At 40.5% G+C, this 18242-nt stretch overlaps 1 protein-coding gene across 2 annotated transcripts in view; it reads left to right on the top strand.

Moving 5' to 3' along the window:
• The window catches only part of TRIO (trio Rho guanine nucleotide exchange factor), a 452008-nt gene that overhangs the window by 395669 nt on the left and 38097 nt on the right, over positions 1–18242 (top strand). For both annotated transcript variants that reach the window (XM_045004406.1, XM_045004407.1), the window contains exons 38-48: positions 2318–2466; positions 3260–3326; positions 4394–4497; positions 5266–5335; positions 6714–6803; positions 8907–8999; positions 9612–9662; positions 9891–9968; positions 10531–10722; positions 11842–12019; positions 12935–13692. In XM_045004406.1, the coding sequence (XP_044860341.1) occupies positions 2318–2466; positions 3260–3326; positions 4394–4497; positions 5266–5335; positions 6714–6803; positions 8907–8999; positions 9612–9662; positions 9891–9968; positions 10531–10722; positions 11842–12019; positions 12935–13692 (1830 nt within the window). The remainder of the gene's footprint in view (positions 1–2317; positions 2467–3259; positions 3327–4393; positions 4498–5265; positions 5336–6713; positions 6804–8906; positions 9000–9611; positions 9663–9890; positions 9969–10530; positions 10723–11841; positions 12020–12934; positions 13693–18242) is intronic.

Genomic DNA, 18242 nt, shown 5'->3' with positions numbered 1-18242 from the left:
GCTCTTTCATTACCTCACACTAGTTTGTTTACTCAAGTAAAATACATCAACAATATGAGAGTTTTATTGCTATTTGAAGAGACAGAATTTAATACTTTGTAAAAGCATACTCAGTCATCAGTGTTAAAGTAATGTAGAGCTTGGTTTGCAGCAGAGTACTTTCATCTCATATTTTCAGGTGAGACACAGACTATTTCCAAACTCTTCTTTATTTGAATACCTTTAAGATGCAGAACCAGGCACATTTTCCTCTTGCTGAGGACAGTCCTGACTTCATTATATGTAGTAATTCTTTGTTAGCTTGTGTATGCATTCATAATATCTTTGAGGTTTAGTTTTTACTTCATTATACAGGAAAGGTAGAGGATGTATTTTTAAATGTGATACTCTAGAAAACTAAATCAGATTTTAATAAATAAAACTGTCTGTGATAAGCAACGCTTGCTCAGCACTGCTAGCTGTTTTAATGATTGCTTTATGTAGTCTCAAGTGGTGATATCATTCTCCCATCAGATTATTCACCAACACAGATCAGTTTCTCCTAGTTTTTGGGCCGTCTGTGTATGAGGTCAAATCCTACTGGGTTTTTATTGATTTAAAAGTCTTGAATAGTGCATCTGACTCAGCAGGGTGCGGTTCAGCTGCATCTTACTGTAATATTGGGGGAAAACATGATAAATAGCTGCAGCACGACCTGACCCTCTGGGTTGGAGTAAAACTGACTTAATAAATACTTTCTAGAACAGTCTTTCACGCAATCTCTCCAACATCCCTCCTTTTCCAAAACCATATAAAATATTTGCTGTCTGGTTTGCAAATGCAAAGGAACTGCACCCTCTTTCAACACAGAATTTTGCCCCTGGTTTTGAGAGTTCATTTTGAAGAGTATAAATGACCGTTACTATTGTATGTAGTGCAGGTGTGGAGAAAAGACAGTTCTGTGAAACCAAAGGATTAAAGATGACCTGCGCTCTTTTTTTTTTTTTAAATTGGTCTTGTGCAATTTTTTTTGTCTCCTTTGAAACATATAGAAGACCTTAAAGAAAGGGGCGGGGCCTCAGGCAGAAGGTGTCGGGCTGGGGGTCAGCTTCCCCCAGCCAGCCCATCCACGCTGCCTGGTCCCACCCCAGAGCAGCTGCCCCTTTTGCCCCCACCTGTCGGCGGCCCGAGGGGGGGGCAAAAGGGGCAACGATGTTAAAGCACTCCAGTAGCGCTTTAACATTGTTGCCCCTTTTGCCACACCCCCAACCCCTCCAGTCAGCAGCCCTGCCAGTAGGGTCCCTACCAGCAGGGTGGCCGGGGGGAGGAAGGGGCAGTGACGTTAAAGCGCTGCCATGGCAGCTCTTTGACGTCGGCTGTGTATGGGCCGGTACCAGCTTCTTACCATACATTGTACCAGTCTACTTTCACCCCTGACAAACAGAGAGTAAAACAGAGTTACTGCCCTGAAAAGCTTAGAGTGTGTTTGAAAGAAAGAAAGACACAGAAAACAAACATGCTGAAGAAAAATTATTCCTGAACTTCTACTTATGCCTTATAACAGGGATTGGCAACCTCTGGCACACAGCCCATCAGGGAAATCCGCTGGTGGTCCGGGACAGTTTGTTTACCTGCAGCATCCAGAGGTTCAGCCGATCGCAACTCTCACTGGACGCGGTTCGCTGCTCCAGGCCAGTGGGGGCTATGGGAAGTGGCAGCCAGCACATCCCTCAGCCTGCACCGCTTCCCGGAGCCCCCATTGGCTTGGAATTGCGAACCACGGCCAGTGGGAGCTGCGATCGGCCAAACCTGCAGACGCGGCAGGTAAACAAACCGTCCCGGCCCTCCTGGGGGCTTACTCTGGTGGGCCACGTGCCAAAGGTTGCCGATCCCTGCCTTATAAAGAAGAAGAGGGAGAGGTCATCTCTTCGGAGGCGGTGGGTTGTTGGGTTTTTGAGAGTCACCTTGAATTTTTTCTGCCCTTGTCATTTAAATGCAATAGTGAGGATTTAAATTGTTCTAACTTCATTATAGTTCTAAATTCACTATTAAAAATTCAGCATTTACCAACAGTTACCACAGATTTTTCCTGTAGGTAGAATAAAACTGGTAACAGTGTGACAAATTTTGACTTTTTAATGGCAACCCTAGAGTGTTGTCTTTTTTTTTTTTAAACTCACTAAGGTAATGTAAACATTTGAGTATAAAACAGAGGTTCCATATTTTTTAACAACTGTAAATGTGTATTCATTTTGTGCAGCGCTTTGTGCATTTAAAGACAGCATGAATAGAAGGCAAGATGAATAAATATTGCAACATTTTATGAATACACTTTTAGGCACTGGAAGATCGTCCAAGTTCACTGTTGGTAGACCAAGGTGACAGCAGCAGTCCATCTTTCAACCCTTCAGACAACTCCCTTCTCTCTTCCTCGTCACCCATAGATGAGATGGAAGAAAGGAAATCCAGCTCTTTAAAAAGACGACAGTAAGACTGGCTTACAAATTTATATTTCCCCTCTGTTCTCAATCAGGTAACATTTATAAAGTCCTTTGCATCCTTTCAAAACAGTCTATTTTAATTTAACAGAAGAAGTAGTTCTTTTCCCCTTCCAGCTTGCATGTTAGGCATCAAATGGATGATTTGGTTCTTCCTGAAAACCAGCTGTTGTTCAAAGAGAATTCTCAGGCATATTATTTCCAGTACTAAGTTCACCCAAAAGTCCTGTCAAACATGTCAGTCTCAGCCTTCATGGAGGAGGATGCTGGCTTTTAAATATTCTCAAGGGTATTTTTAGGTTCCAAAAACCATAAATCATTGCTTTTTCCTGAAACCGTCTTTCTCTACCTTGAACTCAAATGGTAGTTTGGAAGATCCAGAAATATTCGTTGACATTTCAGCTGGTATTGAAGATTAATCGTATGTATGTCCGTGTTAAAATAATAGACATCTTTAGTTTGTTTGCTTATGAATCTCGTGCTGTTTCTTGTGAGTCAAATATTGGAATTCTTTTAAATTAATGTTTTAATTGTCCTGACACATGTAGCAAAAGTCCTGGCTGCTGCTGCTATGGTTTAATAAACACAAGAAGTAAGAATGCCCTGAAGACAGTGAAGCATCCAGATTCGGAAAGTCAGATGTAAACTCTACCTTACTAAGTGTGCATAACTGAAAACCTGTAAAATGTTGTATGCCCATTCTTAATCCTCTTTAAGAACTTTTATCCACATGAATACATTTTTCTCCCTGAATGTTTTTTCACCTTTCCCCCTCCTTGTAGCTATGTCTTACAGGAATTAGTGGAGACGGAGCGAGATTACGTCCGAGATCTGGGTTATGTAGTTGAGGTATGTTAGTTCAACCTTTCTAAATTGCTTTTATTAATCCCATTGCCAGTCATCTTTGTAGCTCGCACACTCTTCTGTTATAAGAAAAAGAAAGAGTCTGCTTTAGGTGTGGGTTTTTCTATAGGAATTTAAGAAAAAACAGGATTTGATATAGAATTTCCAGTGTCCCTCCTTCACAGTATTTCATGTATCCTTTTTTTTCCCCTTTCAAGAAGATTAGTTCTTTATCATTCATGTTTTAAATAGTGACACCAAATAACATCTGAAACAATAGGCACAGTTTAATTAGTTGAGGCAGTGTGGTCTAGTGGATAGACTGCTGGACTGGGACTCAGGAGACTTGGCTTCTACTCCTGGCCTGCTATTGCTTTACTGAGTGACATTAGGAAAGTCTCTTCACCTCTTTGTGTCTGTTTCCCATCTGCAGAATGGGGATTATGATGCTGACCTGCTTTGTAAATTGCTTAGATCTGCTGATTTCCTCATTTAGCTAGTTCCAAATGTGTTCCAGAGAATTACCTTTTCCCCAAGTTTAGACATATTCCTTAGAGGAGCTGGTTAACAGGTCTGTTAACTGGATTAAAAGCCATCTCCTAGGTGAGGCAGCAGCCCAGCCCAGAGTGTTGAATAAATATCAGGTTTCAGAGTGGTAGCCATGTTAGTCTATATCAGCAAAAACAACGAGGCGTCCTTGTGGCACTTTAAAGACTAACAAATTTATTTGGGCATAAGCTTTCATGGACTAAAACCCACTTCATCAGATGCATGGAGTGGAACATACTTTGATTTCATGTACTTGTGGGAAGTGAAAATACACTGAAAAATGAAATTAAAAAAAACTGGCTAAATTTAAATGTAGTTGAGACAAATCTTATTTCAATAAAATTGTTAATTTGACAGCTAAATACACTGCTACATGTAATATTGGATTCTTACACCCTATTGATTAAGTGACTTAAATAAGCGCTTGCAGTTTAAAAATTCTTAATCTGTTTAAAGAGAGAGAGAAGAGAGACCCACCGTTTAAACCTGGACATTTCACAAAGAATTGCTCTGGATTGTTTCAGGGGTACATGGCACTTATGAAAGAAGATGGTGTACCTGATGACATGAAGGGGAAAGACAAGATTGTATTCGGCAACATTCACCAGATTTACGACTGGCACAGAGAGTATGTATGTTTTTAATTTAAGAATTATCTGTTACTGGTAGAAAATAATTTTATAACCTACTGAATGCACACAGAGAAAAACCCTACATCTATACAATAGTAGATGGCAATAAAAGTGTTTCAAAGGTTATAAAAACAAGTAACAAGAAATTAAGAGCAGCTGGTCCTACACTTTTCCAGTTAAAAATAATTTCTGAGTTGAGACTATTCCTATAGTTATTTGTATGGAAACTATTCAGAATAAATATGTAAACATATCAAGCATTTGGATTCACCTGTCTTGTATAGATAACATTTAATGTGACTATTTAGTTGATCCTATTAAGAATGCATTAAGGAAAAGGAAAAATCCTGTATCTTATGCAGTAATATGCGCGGTACTTACCTATTCTTCTGACAGTGAGAGGCTATGCTGTGAATGGTCAAAAACAGTTTTTATTCTCAAATTTCAGTGATAGTGTAGTTATGTGAGCACATCAAGGATTCAGAATGAGTAGAAGAGAAATTTGAATCCCCATAGCAAACAAAAGGATTGCAATGATGAATCACTATGTTGTTTCTTTTTGTTCTTTACTTAAAAATGCCACTTACTTTGAAGCACTGCAATATATTCTTTATATAGGCTTCAGTTGCAGATAGGACATGCAGTAATCAAGGATCACAGCAGTGAAGAGAGTGTGGACACAAAGAATGCAACCACCACTTTGTTTTAACATTACCGGTTGCCGTATAATGTGGTACAAGCTAAATGATTTCTTCTGTATTCAGCTTCTTTTTAGGAGAATTGGAGAAGTGCCTTGAAGATCCAGAGAAACTGGGATCCCTCTTCGTTAAGCATGTAAGTACAAACATCCTCTTTCAAGCAGGTAGTGCCAATGGCTGGTATTATTAGTGACTAACCTCACTATATAAAGGATTTATCTGTGGAGCAGCACAGGTGAAAAGTCAGTAGAATAAAATAACACAGGGTAAGAGGCAGAGACACAGAATTAGGTTAACAGGGAGTCTAATTTTTGTTTGCAATGCCTTCTTATGGAGAAAATTGTTAACAGGGTACCTGTCGCTCAACTCAATCTCAGCTCCTCTTTTAGGAGGCTGTAGTTTCATATGACCAGATGAAAAAAATATTCTCTCAAATCCTAATGCAATACTTACAGAGTAATAAGAACTCTAGGTGGAAAAGATCTGTTTGGCACTGGGAGAACTGAATGACCTATGCAGGATTGATTTTGTAGCTCTCTATCTAGTCCAGGGGTCGGCAACCTTTTGGAAGTGGTGTGCCGAGTCTTCAGTTATTCACTCTGATTTAAGGTTTCGCATGCCAGTAATACATTTTAACATTTTTAGAAGGTCTCTTTTTATAAGTCTATAATATATAACTAAACTATTGTTGTCTGTAAAGTAAATAAGGTTTTTTTAATGTTTAAGAAGCTTCATTTAAAATTAAATTAAAATGCAGAGACCCCCCACCCCCCGAACCGGTGACCAGGACCCAGGCAGTGTGAGTGCCATAGGTTGCCTACCCCTGATCTAGTCTAACATCATATATCTCCTTTTAACACTTACCTTGGAAGGAAAAGGTACAAGTTTAAGAGCCAGGAATTCATGAATTCTAATTCTGAGCTTTCCTCTGCCGCATTAGACAAATCACTCACCTTTTTTTCCTTCCCGCCTTGCCGTAAAATGGAAATTAAAATAGTGCACTACACTTGGATACCACAGTAATCAGCACCTTAGAAGTAATTGAGATAAATAATATCTCATATGCTAATGTTGTGAAATACTTTGGAATTCAAAGTATTATATGCAACCCAATTGTCTGTTTTTCCATGATTTTATCATTCTCGGTGTCCCACGGTCAGGTGTATTTGTTTGGATGTTTGTGTAGTACCATGTTCAGATCTATAATTTCTGCATGTACAGTTACATTTTTGGGTCAGAGGTATCCAGTTTTAAACTAATAGTAACTCTTAGATACTTCAGACTATTTGAGGATTTTTCTTTTCTGGCTAATTTCTTAGATTTGTTATGTTTGAAGTATACCTGCTTATTTGCTCTTGATACAGAATTTATTCTACCAGAAGGCAGAATGACCCTTTTAATGTAGAAATATACATTTAGATAGATGTGCTTTTTTATTATACTCCATTTCAGCCTGTCACTTATTTTCTGACTGCAGTACATTATCTTTGTGTCTCTTTGTTTATTCTTCCTAGGAGAGAAGGTTGCACATGTACATAGTTTACTGCCAAAACAAACCAAAGTCTGAGCACATTGTCTCAGAATACATTGATACATTTTTTGAGGTAAGTCTCAGAGAGTAACATACATTTTCAGGGTGGAAGTTGGGTTTAATTCCAAATTATGAGAGTTCTTCTTTGTTCTTTAATTTTGTTGCTCTTTAAGAAATAGATTAGCACCGCCACCACTACCCTCAGAAGGGGGCTGCTGGTATTCAAATTTGAGCTAAATTCATTGATACCAAATGAATGAGCTTCACTCTTGGTAGGCCAAGGCAGGTATTGTTAATGTATTATACTTATTGTTAAACAGTAATGCAGACAGAGGGATGGATTACAATATGGATGCAAATGTCAAAATTTGATTTCGCTATACAGTATTTTTGAGACTCATCAGAAATTCAGATACTGTAGACAAAACATGAGGTGTTAAGACAAAACCTTTAGCTTAAGGTTTTGTCTTACAAGTTTGTCATAGTAGCTTATGTTCAGATCTCCTGCCAGTTCTACAGATCAACCCAGAGGGCCTTATATAAGGCAGGAAATTTGACAGTAGAAAAAATAAGTAAACTAAAAAGCAGATGATATGAATTATAAAGGTAATTTCTGTTCATTTCATAATTAGGGGTAAAACCTCCTTGAGACACTGATTCTGTACTCGTGATTCTGACAAAAGCACTGTTGAAGTCTGTGGGCATGTTTTATGAATAAACTAAGAATAAAATCCATTCCACCCTCCAGAATGCAGGAGTATTTGAGCTCTAGCTGGGTGGAATTGAGGGGCTGTTGAGAAAGTAAAATCCGCCTTTCACTGCCAGGCTATGGGAGTTGTTTGAGGTTGCTGGTCCCCTTGAGGGCTGCTGGTCCTTTTGAGGGTTGCTATTCCAGCCAGTGAGTTGAAATAGCAGTTTCAGTAATTGCACAGATATTGGTGACACTGGATCTGTGGAGAGGTTGTTTTGAAGTCTCATCCCTGGTTTATTCCTTTGTGTCCATCAACACAGGATTATGTGGCCAGGGAGAGAAATCCTTTCTGCAACACATAGGACAGGAGGGGTGGGCAAACTTTTTGGCCCGAGGGCCACATTGAGGAATAGAAATTGTATGGTGAATGCTCACAAAATTGGGGTTGGGGTGCAGGCTCTGGGGATGAGGAGTTTGAAGTGTAGGAGGGTGCTCAGGGCTGGGACCAAGGAGTTCAGAGGGCGGGAGGGGGATCAGGGCTAGGGCAGGGGTGCAGGAAGGGGTGCAGGTTCCAGCTGCGGGTGCGGGCTCCAGGGTGGGGCTGGGGATTAGAGGTTTGGGGTTCAGGAGAGTGCTCTGGGCTGGGATCAAGGGGTTTGGAGAGCAGGAGGGGGATCAGGGCTGGGGTAGGGGGTTGGGGCATGAGGAGAGGCTCAGGGGGTGCAGGCTCCGAGCGGCGCTTACCTCAGTTGTCTCCCAGAAGCAGTGGCATCTCCCTTATCCAGCTCCTATGGGAGGCATGGGCAGGTGGCTCTGCATGCTGCTCCATCTGCATGTACCACCCCTGCAGCTCACATCAGAGCGCATAGGAGCCGGAGTGAGGTCATGCCGCAGCTTCTGGGAGCTGCGTGATGCAGCCCCCGACCCAGCACCCCGGCTAGAGGGCCAGAGCAGGGCCAAGCCACGTGGTGCAGCTCGCGGGCTGGCTTAAAACGGCTCGCGGGCCGGAGTTTGCCCACCCCTGACATAGGAAGTGCAAAGGAACTTGTGTGACTGCTTTGCCAGCAGCTCCCTTCCCACATCGTCACAGCCTCTTTGCCCATAGTATCATTCTAGCTCTCCCCATGAGACCATCTTAAGGTCTCAGTCCTGCAAATGCTTGAAGCATGTGAGCATTACCATTGAATTCATGTGCATAAGCTTTTGCAGGTTTGGATCCAAAGTAAGGACTGAAGAACTGGGCCCCATGGTTATAAGAAAAGCTTTGAAAAGGCAGAATTTGGAATACTTTGGGAATAAAGATGATACAAACAAAACAGGAATGGCTTTTAAGATTGTCACAAGAAAATAGAATTTGGAGCACAAATTCAAGATGAAATTCGTTTCTGCTCTCTGCCTTAGCTCCATGACAGTAAAAGTACTGGTCTATATCCAAGTAAAACCAGTAAAATTTAAAGCTAACGCTCTTCATTTTACAACCTTTAGGACTTGAAGCAGCGCCTGGGCCACAGACTTCAGCTCACAGACTTGCTAATAAAACCAGTGCAGAGAATTATGAAATACCAATTGTTACTCAAGGTGAGGTGATGCTGGGTACCCTTTCAGTGGAACAATCTTTACTAAAGAAGAACTGAAAAATCTTATTACTGTTGGCTTTGTTTTTTGGGTAGTAGAATTGTAAATGGTGAAGGGGCCTCTTTGTACTTGACATAAGCCAGAATTTTTAATACTGTATTTCAGTTTGTTTCCTAACTTGGGTTCACTTAGTTCTCTGAATCACAGTAAACAGCTTGGACCAAATTCTGATACTGTTTAAACCAGTGTAAATCCACATTAACTCTTCAGTGTAGTGGAAGGGCTTAGGATTTGCACCCATGTAACTGAAGGCAAAGTTTGTTTGATTTTCCTCTGATTTTTTTCTTAAATTTTATAATTCCTTTAGCACCTTTTGTCTGAGTGTTTTGGCAAAATGTATTTTTGACCCTTTCTACCAAAGAGGATTGATGACTCAGTAAATGTTCTTGAATGATCCGAAATTAGCACTAAAAACATATCTAATGCATGTCAGAAAGAGGCTTTGAAAAATTAAGTATTTTTATTATTTTCTTAAGAGCATCTTTTGAAACATGTAATTCTCACACAAATAGGAGCCAGTTCGGACTTGAGATAATTTCCCCTTTTCTCTTACAGGACTTCCTCAAATACTCTAAAAAAGCTAACCTTGACACAACAGAACTAGAGGTACTTTTGGCATTTTCTTTATTGACTTACATACTTGTGTTCCACGCTTCTTTTACTTCCAGTGCAGTGCTTGTGAACAAGTCGGGTTATATAAAACTACTGTTCTGTTTCAGCTCTAATTGTCCTGCTGATTAAATACACTGAACTATATTGTAAAGGCCCTGCCATGACACACACAATCCACCACTGGAGAGTTAAATTTTGATTTTCTCTCCTTGGCTTTAACAGAGAGCTGTAGAGGTCATGTGCATAGTACCGAAACGGTGCAACGACATGATGAATGTTGGCCGCCTGCAAGGATTTGATGTAAGTTGGTTTTCTTCCTTAAAATGGTGCATACATTTCTGTTCTCCATATAACATATTTCCAGATGAATTTATATTGTATCTGGGATGGCTTATGCATTTCTCACGATCTGGGACACAAATTTTTGCTCCTACTTATTGGTGTTAATGCAAAATGGGAAAGGAGAATCTTAATGTGAGCCCTGCCCAAGAGCAGGCCAGCCTGGTACATCGTTTAACTGACCTTCTCAAAAACATGGCCTGTCTTGTCTCTCGCATTGCTTGACTCCTATATGAGTAAAATTGACCCTCAGGAACTACCAGTGTGGGAAATGTTTTCATTATGACATTATCATTTTGAAATATCTTCTTGCAAGAAGTCAGTCAATTGCATACAAATGATTTAAAAGGGATTTTGAGCGAGTGAGTGCCTTTCTCTCATGTATCAATCAGTGAACATACATAAAAACTACTCTGAATACTAAAAAAAAAAAAAACCCTTGTAATGAGGTTTTATTTCTTGGAGAGGTTCAGAAAAATTAACTAATGGATTGGATGAATTTGTTTCTGCTTCTGTTTTTTAGGGTAAAATTGTAGCCCAGGGTAAACTCCTGCTGCAGGACACATTCCTGGTCACAGACCAGGACACGGGACTTCTGCCACGTTGCAAAGAAAGGCGGGTCTTCCTGTTTGAGCAGACTGTCATATTCAGTGAGCCACTAGATAAAAAGAAAGGTTTCTCCATGCCGGGATTCTTGTTTAAAAACAGTATCAAGGTAACTGTTGTCTGTGAGCATCGTAGGGTTTGTACAGTGGGGTACCAAGGTAATCATTTTCTGGTAATGGCCTACCAACTCATGAACCTACCAACCTACCAACTCACTTTGCCAGTAAACCTAGAAGAATGGTAGCATTAAGCTCACTACTAAAAACACATGCAAACAATTCTGTGCTCAGCTGTGACAGCACATAAAAATCTTTCCATGCCGGCTTTCTGACGACTTCTGCCTTAAATACAGTAATATAAATGTACTCATTGTAACTTGATATGCCCTACACTAAGGGGCTGTCTCAACTCTGTGTTCACATCTTATCACAGATAATTGCAATACCTGCCCTTATAGTAACATGTCTATATCTTAAAGATTGAAGGCAGTAACTTGAAAGTATTATTCCCCAAGAAATCTCAGCCCAAACCAAATGTGAATACTTGCCAACAGTACTGAAATCTTGACTAGAACATCTGTCAAATCACATGACTCGACTTCCACAGTCTGATTCCCTCAAACATTTTAGCCCTGCCCTTAAGCAGTAGTGTGCTGCACAGTTATGTTGGATATGCCCAGCAGTAATCTGACTGGGGGCTTCTGAGCAATAGGGTAAAATTGGTATGTGCATGGGTTGATCTGAATGGCTGTACTGAGTTCTGGATGCAAACTATGCTTCATAGTCCTGCTCTGATTTGGCAGCTTGTACTTGTTTGGAAATAGTTGCTTTCTTATAGTGGAATCTTTACAGACTACAGATTAAAGTACAAAACTACTATAGTATTTTAAATAAAAGGAAGGAGTGAGCGGAGGACTCTACTAAGGGGAATTTCACTGTGCTACCGTGGAATGGATCACATTTGACTTCTGTCGGACCTTGAGTCATAGTTTCTGAAATGCAAGATGCTATTAGTGACTGGGTGAAATCTTAAGTGATGTGACAAGGATGACAAGTATCCATCATGAATCCTCAGTTTCATTTAATAATTTATTTTACAGTAATCCTGACTACATTAAATAATCATTATCTTAAATGTTTTGAAGACTTTAGAAGCTCAGAGCTCCTGGCTAGGGCTGTTGGTGGTATCTTTGCAATACAATAGATACAATAAATTCTCTTTCATTAAGGTGAGTTGTCTTTGCCTGGAGGAAAACGTGGACAGTGATCCTTGTAAATTTGCACTAACATCAAGAACAGGGGATGTCTTGGAGACCTTTGTTTTGCATTCTGCCAGTCCAGGCGTACGCCAACTGTGGATCCATGAAATCAACCAAATTCTGGAAAACCAGCGTAATTTTTTGAATGGTAAATCATTTGTGTTAATCTTTCTGCCCCAGGCTCTGTACTGGATGCTCCAACTCCTTGCTCTCCTTCATATTCCATCTGACCTAGTTTAAGTAATACTCCAAAAGATTTCTTTCTTCTGGGGTGGCAGGCCTTTCAGCCGGGGGGGGGGACATGCCCATTGTTTTCACTTCCCAACAAATGTTTGAACTTGTGTAGGGGCTGTAATTAACTATTTCAAAGTGCTTTATAGGAAAGAATTAAAAATGACAATGTCCCTCTGATATGAGAAAATAATGTATCCACTTTAAACAAATGGGAGTTTTTGGAGAGCTAAACCAAAGTGACAGCCTAACATTACACTATAAATGTATTTCAGTTGCCTTACTTCATCAATTTTTCAACAGCATTTAGTACTGTAACATTTAGTGTCACTAGGAGAAAGCTAGGAAAAGCTAGTAATTGCCACAGATCTCAAAAGCGTCTGTTCGCTGACCTTCACACTAATGTTTCTAGCTTTGAATCACTCATTCTTCCTCAACATAGATTTTTTTTCACTGTGAAAGAACTGGTTTAAAAATCATGTAAGAAGACGTGTTGGAAACGGGATGTGGTAGTTAGAGCACAGAACTGGGAGCTGGGAGTTGTGGCAGGTATTTACAACTAAGCCACCGACTTGCGACCTAGGAGAAATTGCTTAACCTCTGCCGCAGCTTCCCCGTCTATTTTGGGAATATAATCTTACCCACCAACCTGCCTTGCAAGGATGTCATGAAGCATTAATGTCTGTAAAGCATTTTGAGGTCAGTGGGTTAAAGGTGTAGTGTAAGAATAAAGTTTGTTTGTGATCAAACTCTAAGGTTGCATTAAACATATCCAGCTTTAACCTGCCCTCTTCTCACTCCTGCTGCTCCTTCCCCTGTTTTTAAATTGCAGCCTTGACATCACCAATTGAGTATCAGAAGAACCACAGTAGCGGTGGCGGTGGCAGCAGCAACAGCAGCGGCCCCAGCAGCTGTAGTGGAATTACCAGCTCCAGCCGTAGCAGGCCCTCCCGGATCCCCCAGCCTGTCAGACACCATTCCCCAGTCCTCTTCTCCTCTGCAGCCTCCGCCCAAGCAGAGGCAGACAAGATGTCAGGTATGTCCATTCATAATCCCTCCCTGCCACCCCACAGCACATCCCTAGAGACTGGCCTCAGCCAGCCAGCCAGGCACCCTCCCATTGCAGAACCGGATGGTCCTGAGAAAGAAGCTGAGCAGATTCCCAAGATGAAAGTTATTGAGAGCCCCAGGAAGACAGCTGGAAACGTTTCTGGGTCAGCAGACGGAGCCCAGAAAGAATTGCGTGGCAGCTTGGAGGACAGTCGCTCAAGGAGCAGCGTAGGATCTCTGACGCTCGGGAAGCCAAGGCCAGGAGCCATCTCTCCAATGAACTCTCCTCTCTCAACGACTTTCCCTTCTCCTTTTGGCAAGGAAACCTTTCCACCCAGCAGTCCCCTGCAAAAGGGCTCCTTTTGGAGCTCCATCCCAGCATCCCCTGCCAGCCGCCCTGGCTCCTTCACTTTCCCTGGGGACAATGACTCCCTCCAGCGCCAGGTCCACCGCCACTCTTCACACAGCAAGGACACAGACCGCATGAGCACATGCTCCTCGACCAGCGAGCAGTCAGTTCACTCCACCCAAAGTAATGGGGTAAGAGCGGAGCACCTCTGTCCTGCGAGCTCTTCTAAAATCTTCCCATGCTCCCCTTCTGTGCGTTACCATCACTCTCCATACTAACTTCTGGCTCTCCAGTGCTGCACTGCTCTGAAATAATCAACTGTTCCAATATCTTCTCTACACAAACAAATAGAATATATATTCTATGTCTGTGTGTGTATGCATAAAACTGACTTGTGATATGTATACAGACACAACACAACTGCTAACAAAGTTGTGACTTCCACCTCTGCTGAAAACATAAATCACTAGTCTGATTCCTACTAACTCGCTCTCCTTGCTTTTTTGTCTCTAATCCGAAGGCAGATAATTAACATGCTGAATTTGACAATCACATGGCCTCTGTTTGTGCGCCACCAACAGCATTTTTTAAATGTCTGGTTGGCCAATTGTCTTGGGGCTTTTTCCCCCCACACATCCATCCCTTTTTTGTTTTTTTCCTGTATAGTTTTGACTTTGGTGAGGCATCCACGTCATACTCTCTGGGCTGCCTTATTTTACTCCTTTCAGCCTTAATTGAACTGCAGCATTCTTTTCACTCATCTTTAAATCCCATATCAGGTCAGTGAAGCTTCCAAGTATCAACTGAAAACACACAAACCAAAAAAAACCCTTATCACTGTCAGCCCCCAAAAAGTTAGAAAGTGGAAATATTCACTCCACGCTTTTATTCCCCTATGTAAAAGAAACTGTGTTAGGGCATCTGGAGATTCAACCTTTTAGTCTGCACTTTTTTGTGTGTGGGGGAAAAAAGGGTTAACAGAATCCATATCCTCTACTGATGTCCACCAGGAAACGCAACATAGCGGTCATGGGGCATGTGCAAATTTAATGCACAACAAATGAATGTCACTCACTGTGAATGTGATAGGCATGTCACCATGCCTTTTACCAGCATTTGGTTTTCCCTCACTAAGTGTTGTATTCACAAGTGTTTGTTTTTTCAGTACCTGTCACAGCTCCTACACAATACCAATTGCAAATCACCTAACCTGCAATACTTTTTTAAACGCATGCACTTCTTGGTAGAATTGTTTAACATATAGAGCTCTCTCTTGATGTTTTAGTTATTACACTTACCTTTGTAATAGCCTTAGAGGAAAAAAATTGTGCTTTGCATGTATTCTTTTGTATTTGATCCGGTCTCCTTTCTAATTTTCATTTGGTTTGGCTTTGTCTTGCCTTTATCTTTTTCTTTAGTCTAGCAGAATGTTATGTTAATGTGATATCTAGGGTAAATAGATGTCTTTTCAATAAATGAATAGCGCATTAATAAGATAAGATATTTTTATGTATACTAAAGCAATAAACACCAATTTCTTCTGTCATTCCCATATAAGTCTTTAAATCAATTATTAAAATTCCATTTTTTGAACAGGGACATTCATGCAAACTTGAAAGGGAGGCCATAATTTCTGTGTTTGCTTTCTACAGTAGCCAACAGTATCTGAATATGCCTTCTCCCTCACAACTCGCCTTCTCTTTTTTAGCTTGATTATAGAGGTAGGTCTTAATTTTACATGTATAATGTCACTTTCTGTCATCATACAAGGTGATGTCACATATTTTAACTTAGTGACTTCACTCTGTGATCTACTAATTGGAGAAAATGAGCTGTGAAGGTTTGTCCTTAAATTTGATGTATTCCTTTGTGGATGTGTTTGTACATTTTTACACACACATATATAGATGTAGTTAAATTATATGTGTAAAAATATACATACACATGCACTCACGTATGCATGTGTTTCTGTTTCATAACTGAAAAGGGGGAAACCCTGAAAAACACATGAAATGCACCTTCTAGTCTGGCTCTTGTAAGAGCTGTGAGAAACACCTATTCAAAATATAGAAGATTTCTACTTAGTAGGATTGTCAAGTATGTGGAAATAATTCTTGATTAAATTTTTACGGTACACAGTGCTTGGATTATGGGGAAAAAGTAGTGGGGACATGGTACTTTGCAGGTTTTCCCTTCTTGGGCTAGATTGCTGTGCAGTTTCCCTGACAGTACTAGCAGTTTGCAAGTAGTTCTGGTGGAATGATTCACATGTTTGGAATGTTAAAATTAATGGTTATAACATATTTAGGAAGGCGCAAACAGGCAAAAGGAGACTGGGAATGACACTCTATGTCAAAAATGGCATTACCTGTTTCTGAGTCACTGATAACTCAAGAGAAAATGATCTTGAATGCTTATGGAGCAATGTCTTATCAGATAAAGCACAAGATGGGGTCAAGTATCAGAGGGGTAGCCGTGTTAGTCTGGATCTGTAAAAGCAGCAAAGAATCCTGTGGCACCTTATAGACTAACAGACGTTTTGCAGCATGAGCTTTCGTGGGTGAATACCCACTTCTTCAGATGCAAGTCTGAAGCTTGCATCTGAAGAAGTGGGTATTCACCCACGAAAGCTCATGCTGCAAAACGTCTGTTAGTCTATAAGGTGCCACAGGATTCTTTGCTGCTTTCACAAGATGGGGTATCAGTTGGTGTCTGCTGCAGACCCTCAAACAGGATGGCCTGCTTCTTGCACATCCATTATAAATGGATAGGAAAAAAAGCTGCATGATCATGGGGACTTCCATTTAAGTGACATATTCTGGAGGTGTATTGCTGTCAGTATTAAAACATCCCTGGAATTTCTAAATATTATGACAATCTCCTAACTCAAAAAGTGTTGCATCCAACATGGGGGAATTCTATATAAGACCTCTTCTTGGCAGATAAAGAGGAACTGATCACAGAACTAAAAATTAGAGGTAACTTAGATACAAATGATCATGACTTGATCACATTTATAATATGCAAACAGAATAAAGTCCAGATCACTAATAAATGTGTACTTGATGCTCTTTAATAGTCCCAGTTTCACAAAGCTGAAAACAATTACAAGCCAAATCAGCTGGGAGGGAGAATTTAATCAGAAATATGTGAATGATAATTGGGAATTGTTTAAGAACATGTAACTAGATTCCCATATTGGTTAAAAAGGAAAAAGATACTATCTGGTACAGAAGGGGAGTGAAGGCAGCTATAAAAATTTAAAAATAATATATAGCAAATGGAAGAAAGGGGAAGTTGATAGTAATGAATATAAATCAGAAATTAGGAATTACAGAAGATTGATAAGAGAAGCAAAGGGACATATGGAGAAATCTATGGTCAGCAGAGTTGAGGATGATAACTAGGTAATCTTGAGTAGGAGTAGAGAGATTATTTTACTTCTGTACTTTCCACTGGTGCAGCCGCTGCCGGAAAACAACTCAAGGATATTGATAAATTGGAGTTTACAGAAGAGTCACAAGAATAGTTAAAGGGTCAGAAAACATGCTGATAGTGATAGACTCGAGGGACTCAATCTATTTAGTTTAACAAAGAGAAGGTTTGAGGGGTGACTTGATTACAGTCTGTATGTACCTTCATGGGGAACAAATATTTGATAATTGGCTCTTCAGTCTAGCAGAGAAAAGTATAATACAGTTCAGTGACTGGAAGTTGAAGCTAAACAAATTCAGAATGGAATTAAGGCGTATATTTTTAACAGTGAGGGAAGCTAACATTTGGAACAATTTACCAGGGTTTTGGTGGATTCTCAATCATGGACAATTTTTAAATTAAGATTGGATGTTTTTTGAAATTATATGCTCTAGAAATTATTCTGGGAAAGTTCTCTGGCCTGTGTTCCATGGATGATCATAATGGTCCCTTGTGGCCTTGGAATCTATGAATCTGACCATGTTGGAAATTTATGGATGCTCCCTTCTGGGGCTGCATTTGTGCTCATATATTGACTTGCTTGGAAATTAGATGAATCTCCCTGCCTTCGTAGATATGATGGGCACATTCGTAGGCTGGCATAAAAAATTGAAGATGCTCCCTACTGGTATTAAGGAAGCTGATAACAGGATTTGTATGTGTTGACGTGCCCTTTCTCTGGCTGGATGGCTGGCTGTGCACACTCCCAGGCCAGGCAGGCAGTTTGCAGATGCTCCCTCCTCAGACATGCTGTTTATAGGGACCATTGGCTCTCCCTAGGGTGAGGGAGTCAACCTGGGTTCTTTTTTACTTGAGTATTGTTAACTGTAATACAAAGTCAGTTAACTTGAATTTAGTTAATTATCTTATTGGGGTATGCAGCCCAGAATAAAATCCTGTTCCCTCACCCAGAGCTGTTTGCGCTCTTTGTCATGATACTGGGAGTGAAATGCAGTACATACTTACTTTAATCACCAGAGCAGTATTACAGGTAATACTAAGATATTTAAGTAGTGTCTAAAGACCCCACTGTGCTAGGTACTGTGCCAACACATAATCAGAGAGAATTCCTACCCTTAATAACTTGAATTCAAAATAGACGAGACACACACAAAAGTATTAGGAGAAACAGCAGTACTGAGAGGTGTGGTAACATGCTCACGGTCGCACAGCTGGTAGATGGAAGAGCCGGGAATAGAACTCCCAGCCCAGTCCACTGTGTGTGGGACCATGCTGCCTACAATGATAACTCAGAATATACATCAGG

Source organism: Mauremys mutica, chromosome 2 (genome assembly GCF_020497125.1).
Source record: "Mauremys mutica isolate MM-2020 ecotype Southern chromosome 2, ASM2049712v1, whole genome shotgun sequence".
In the NCBI taxonomy this organism is placed as follows: domain Eukaryota; kingdom Metazoa; phylum Chordata; order Testudines; family Geoemydidae; genus Mauremys; species Mauremys mutica.
This window is presented reverse-complemented; position numbering and strand designations above follow the sequence as displayed.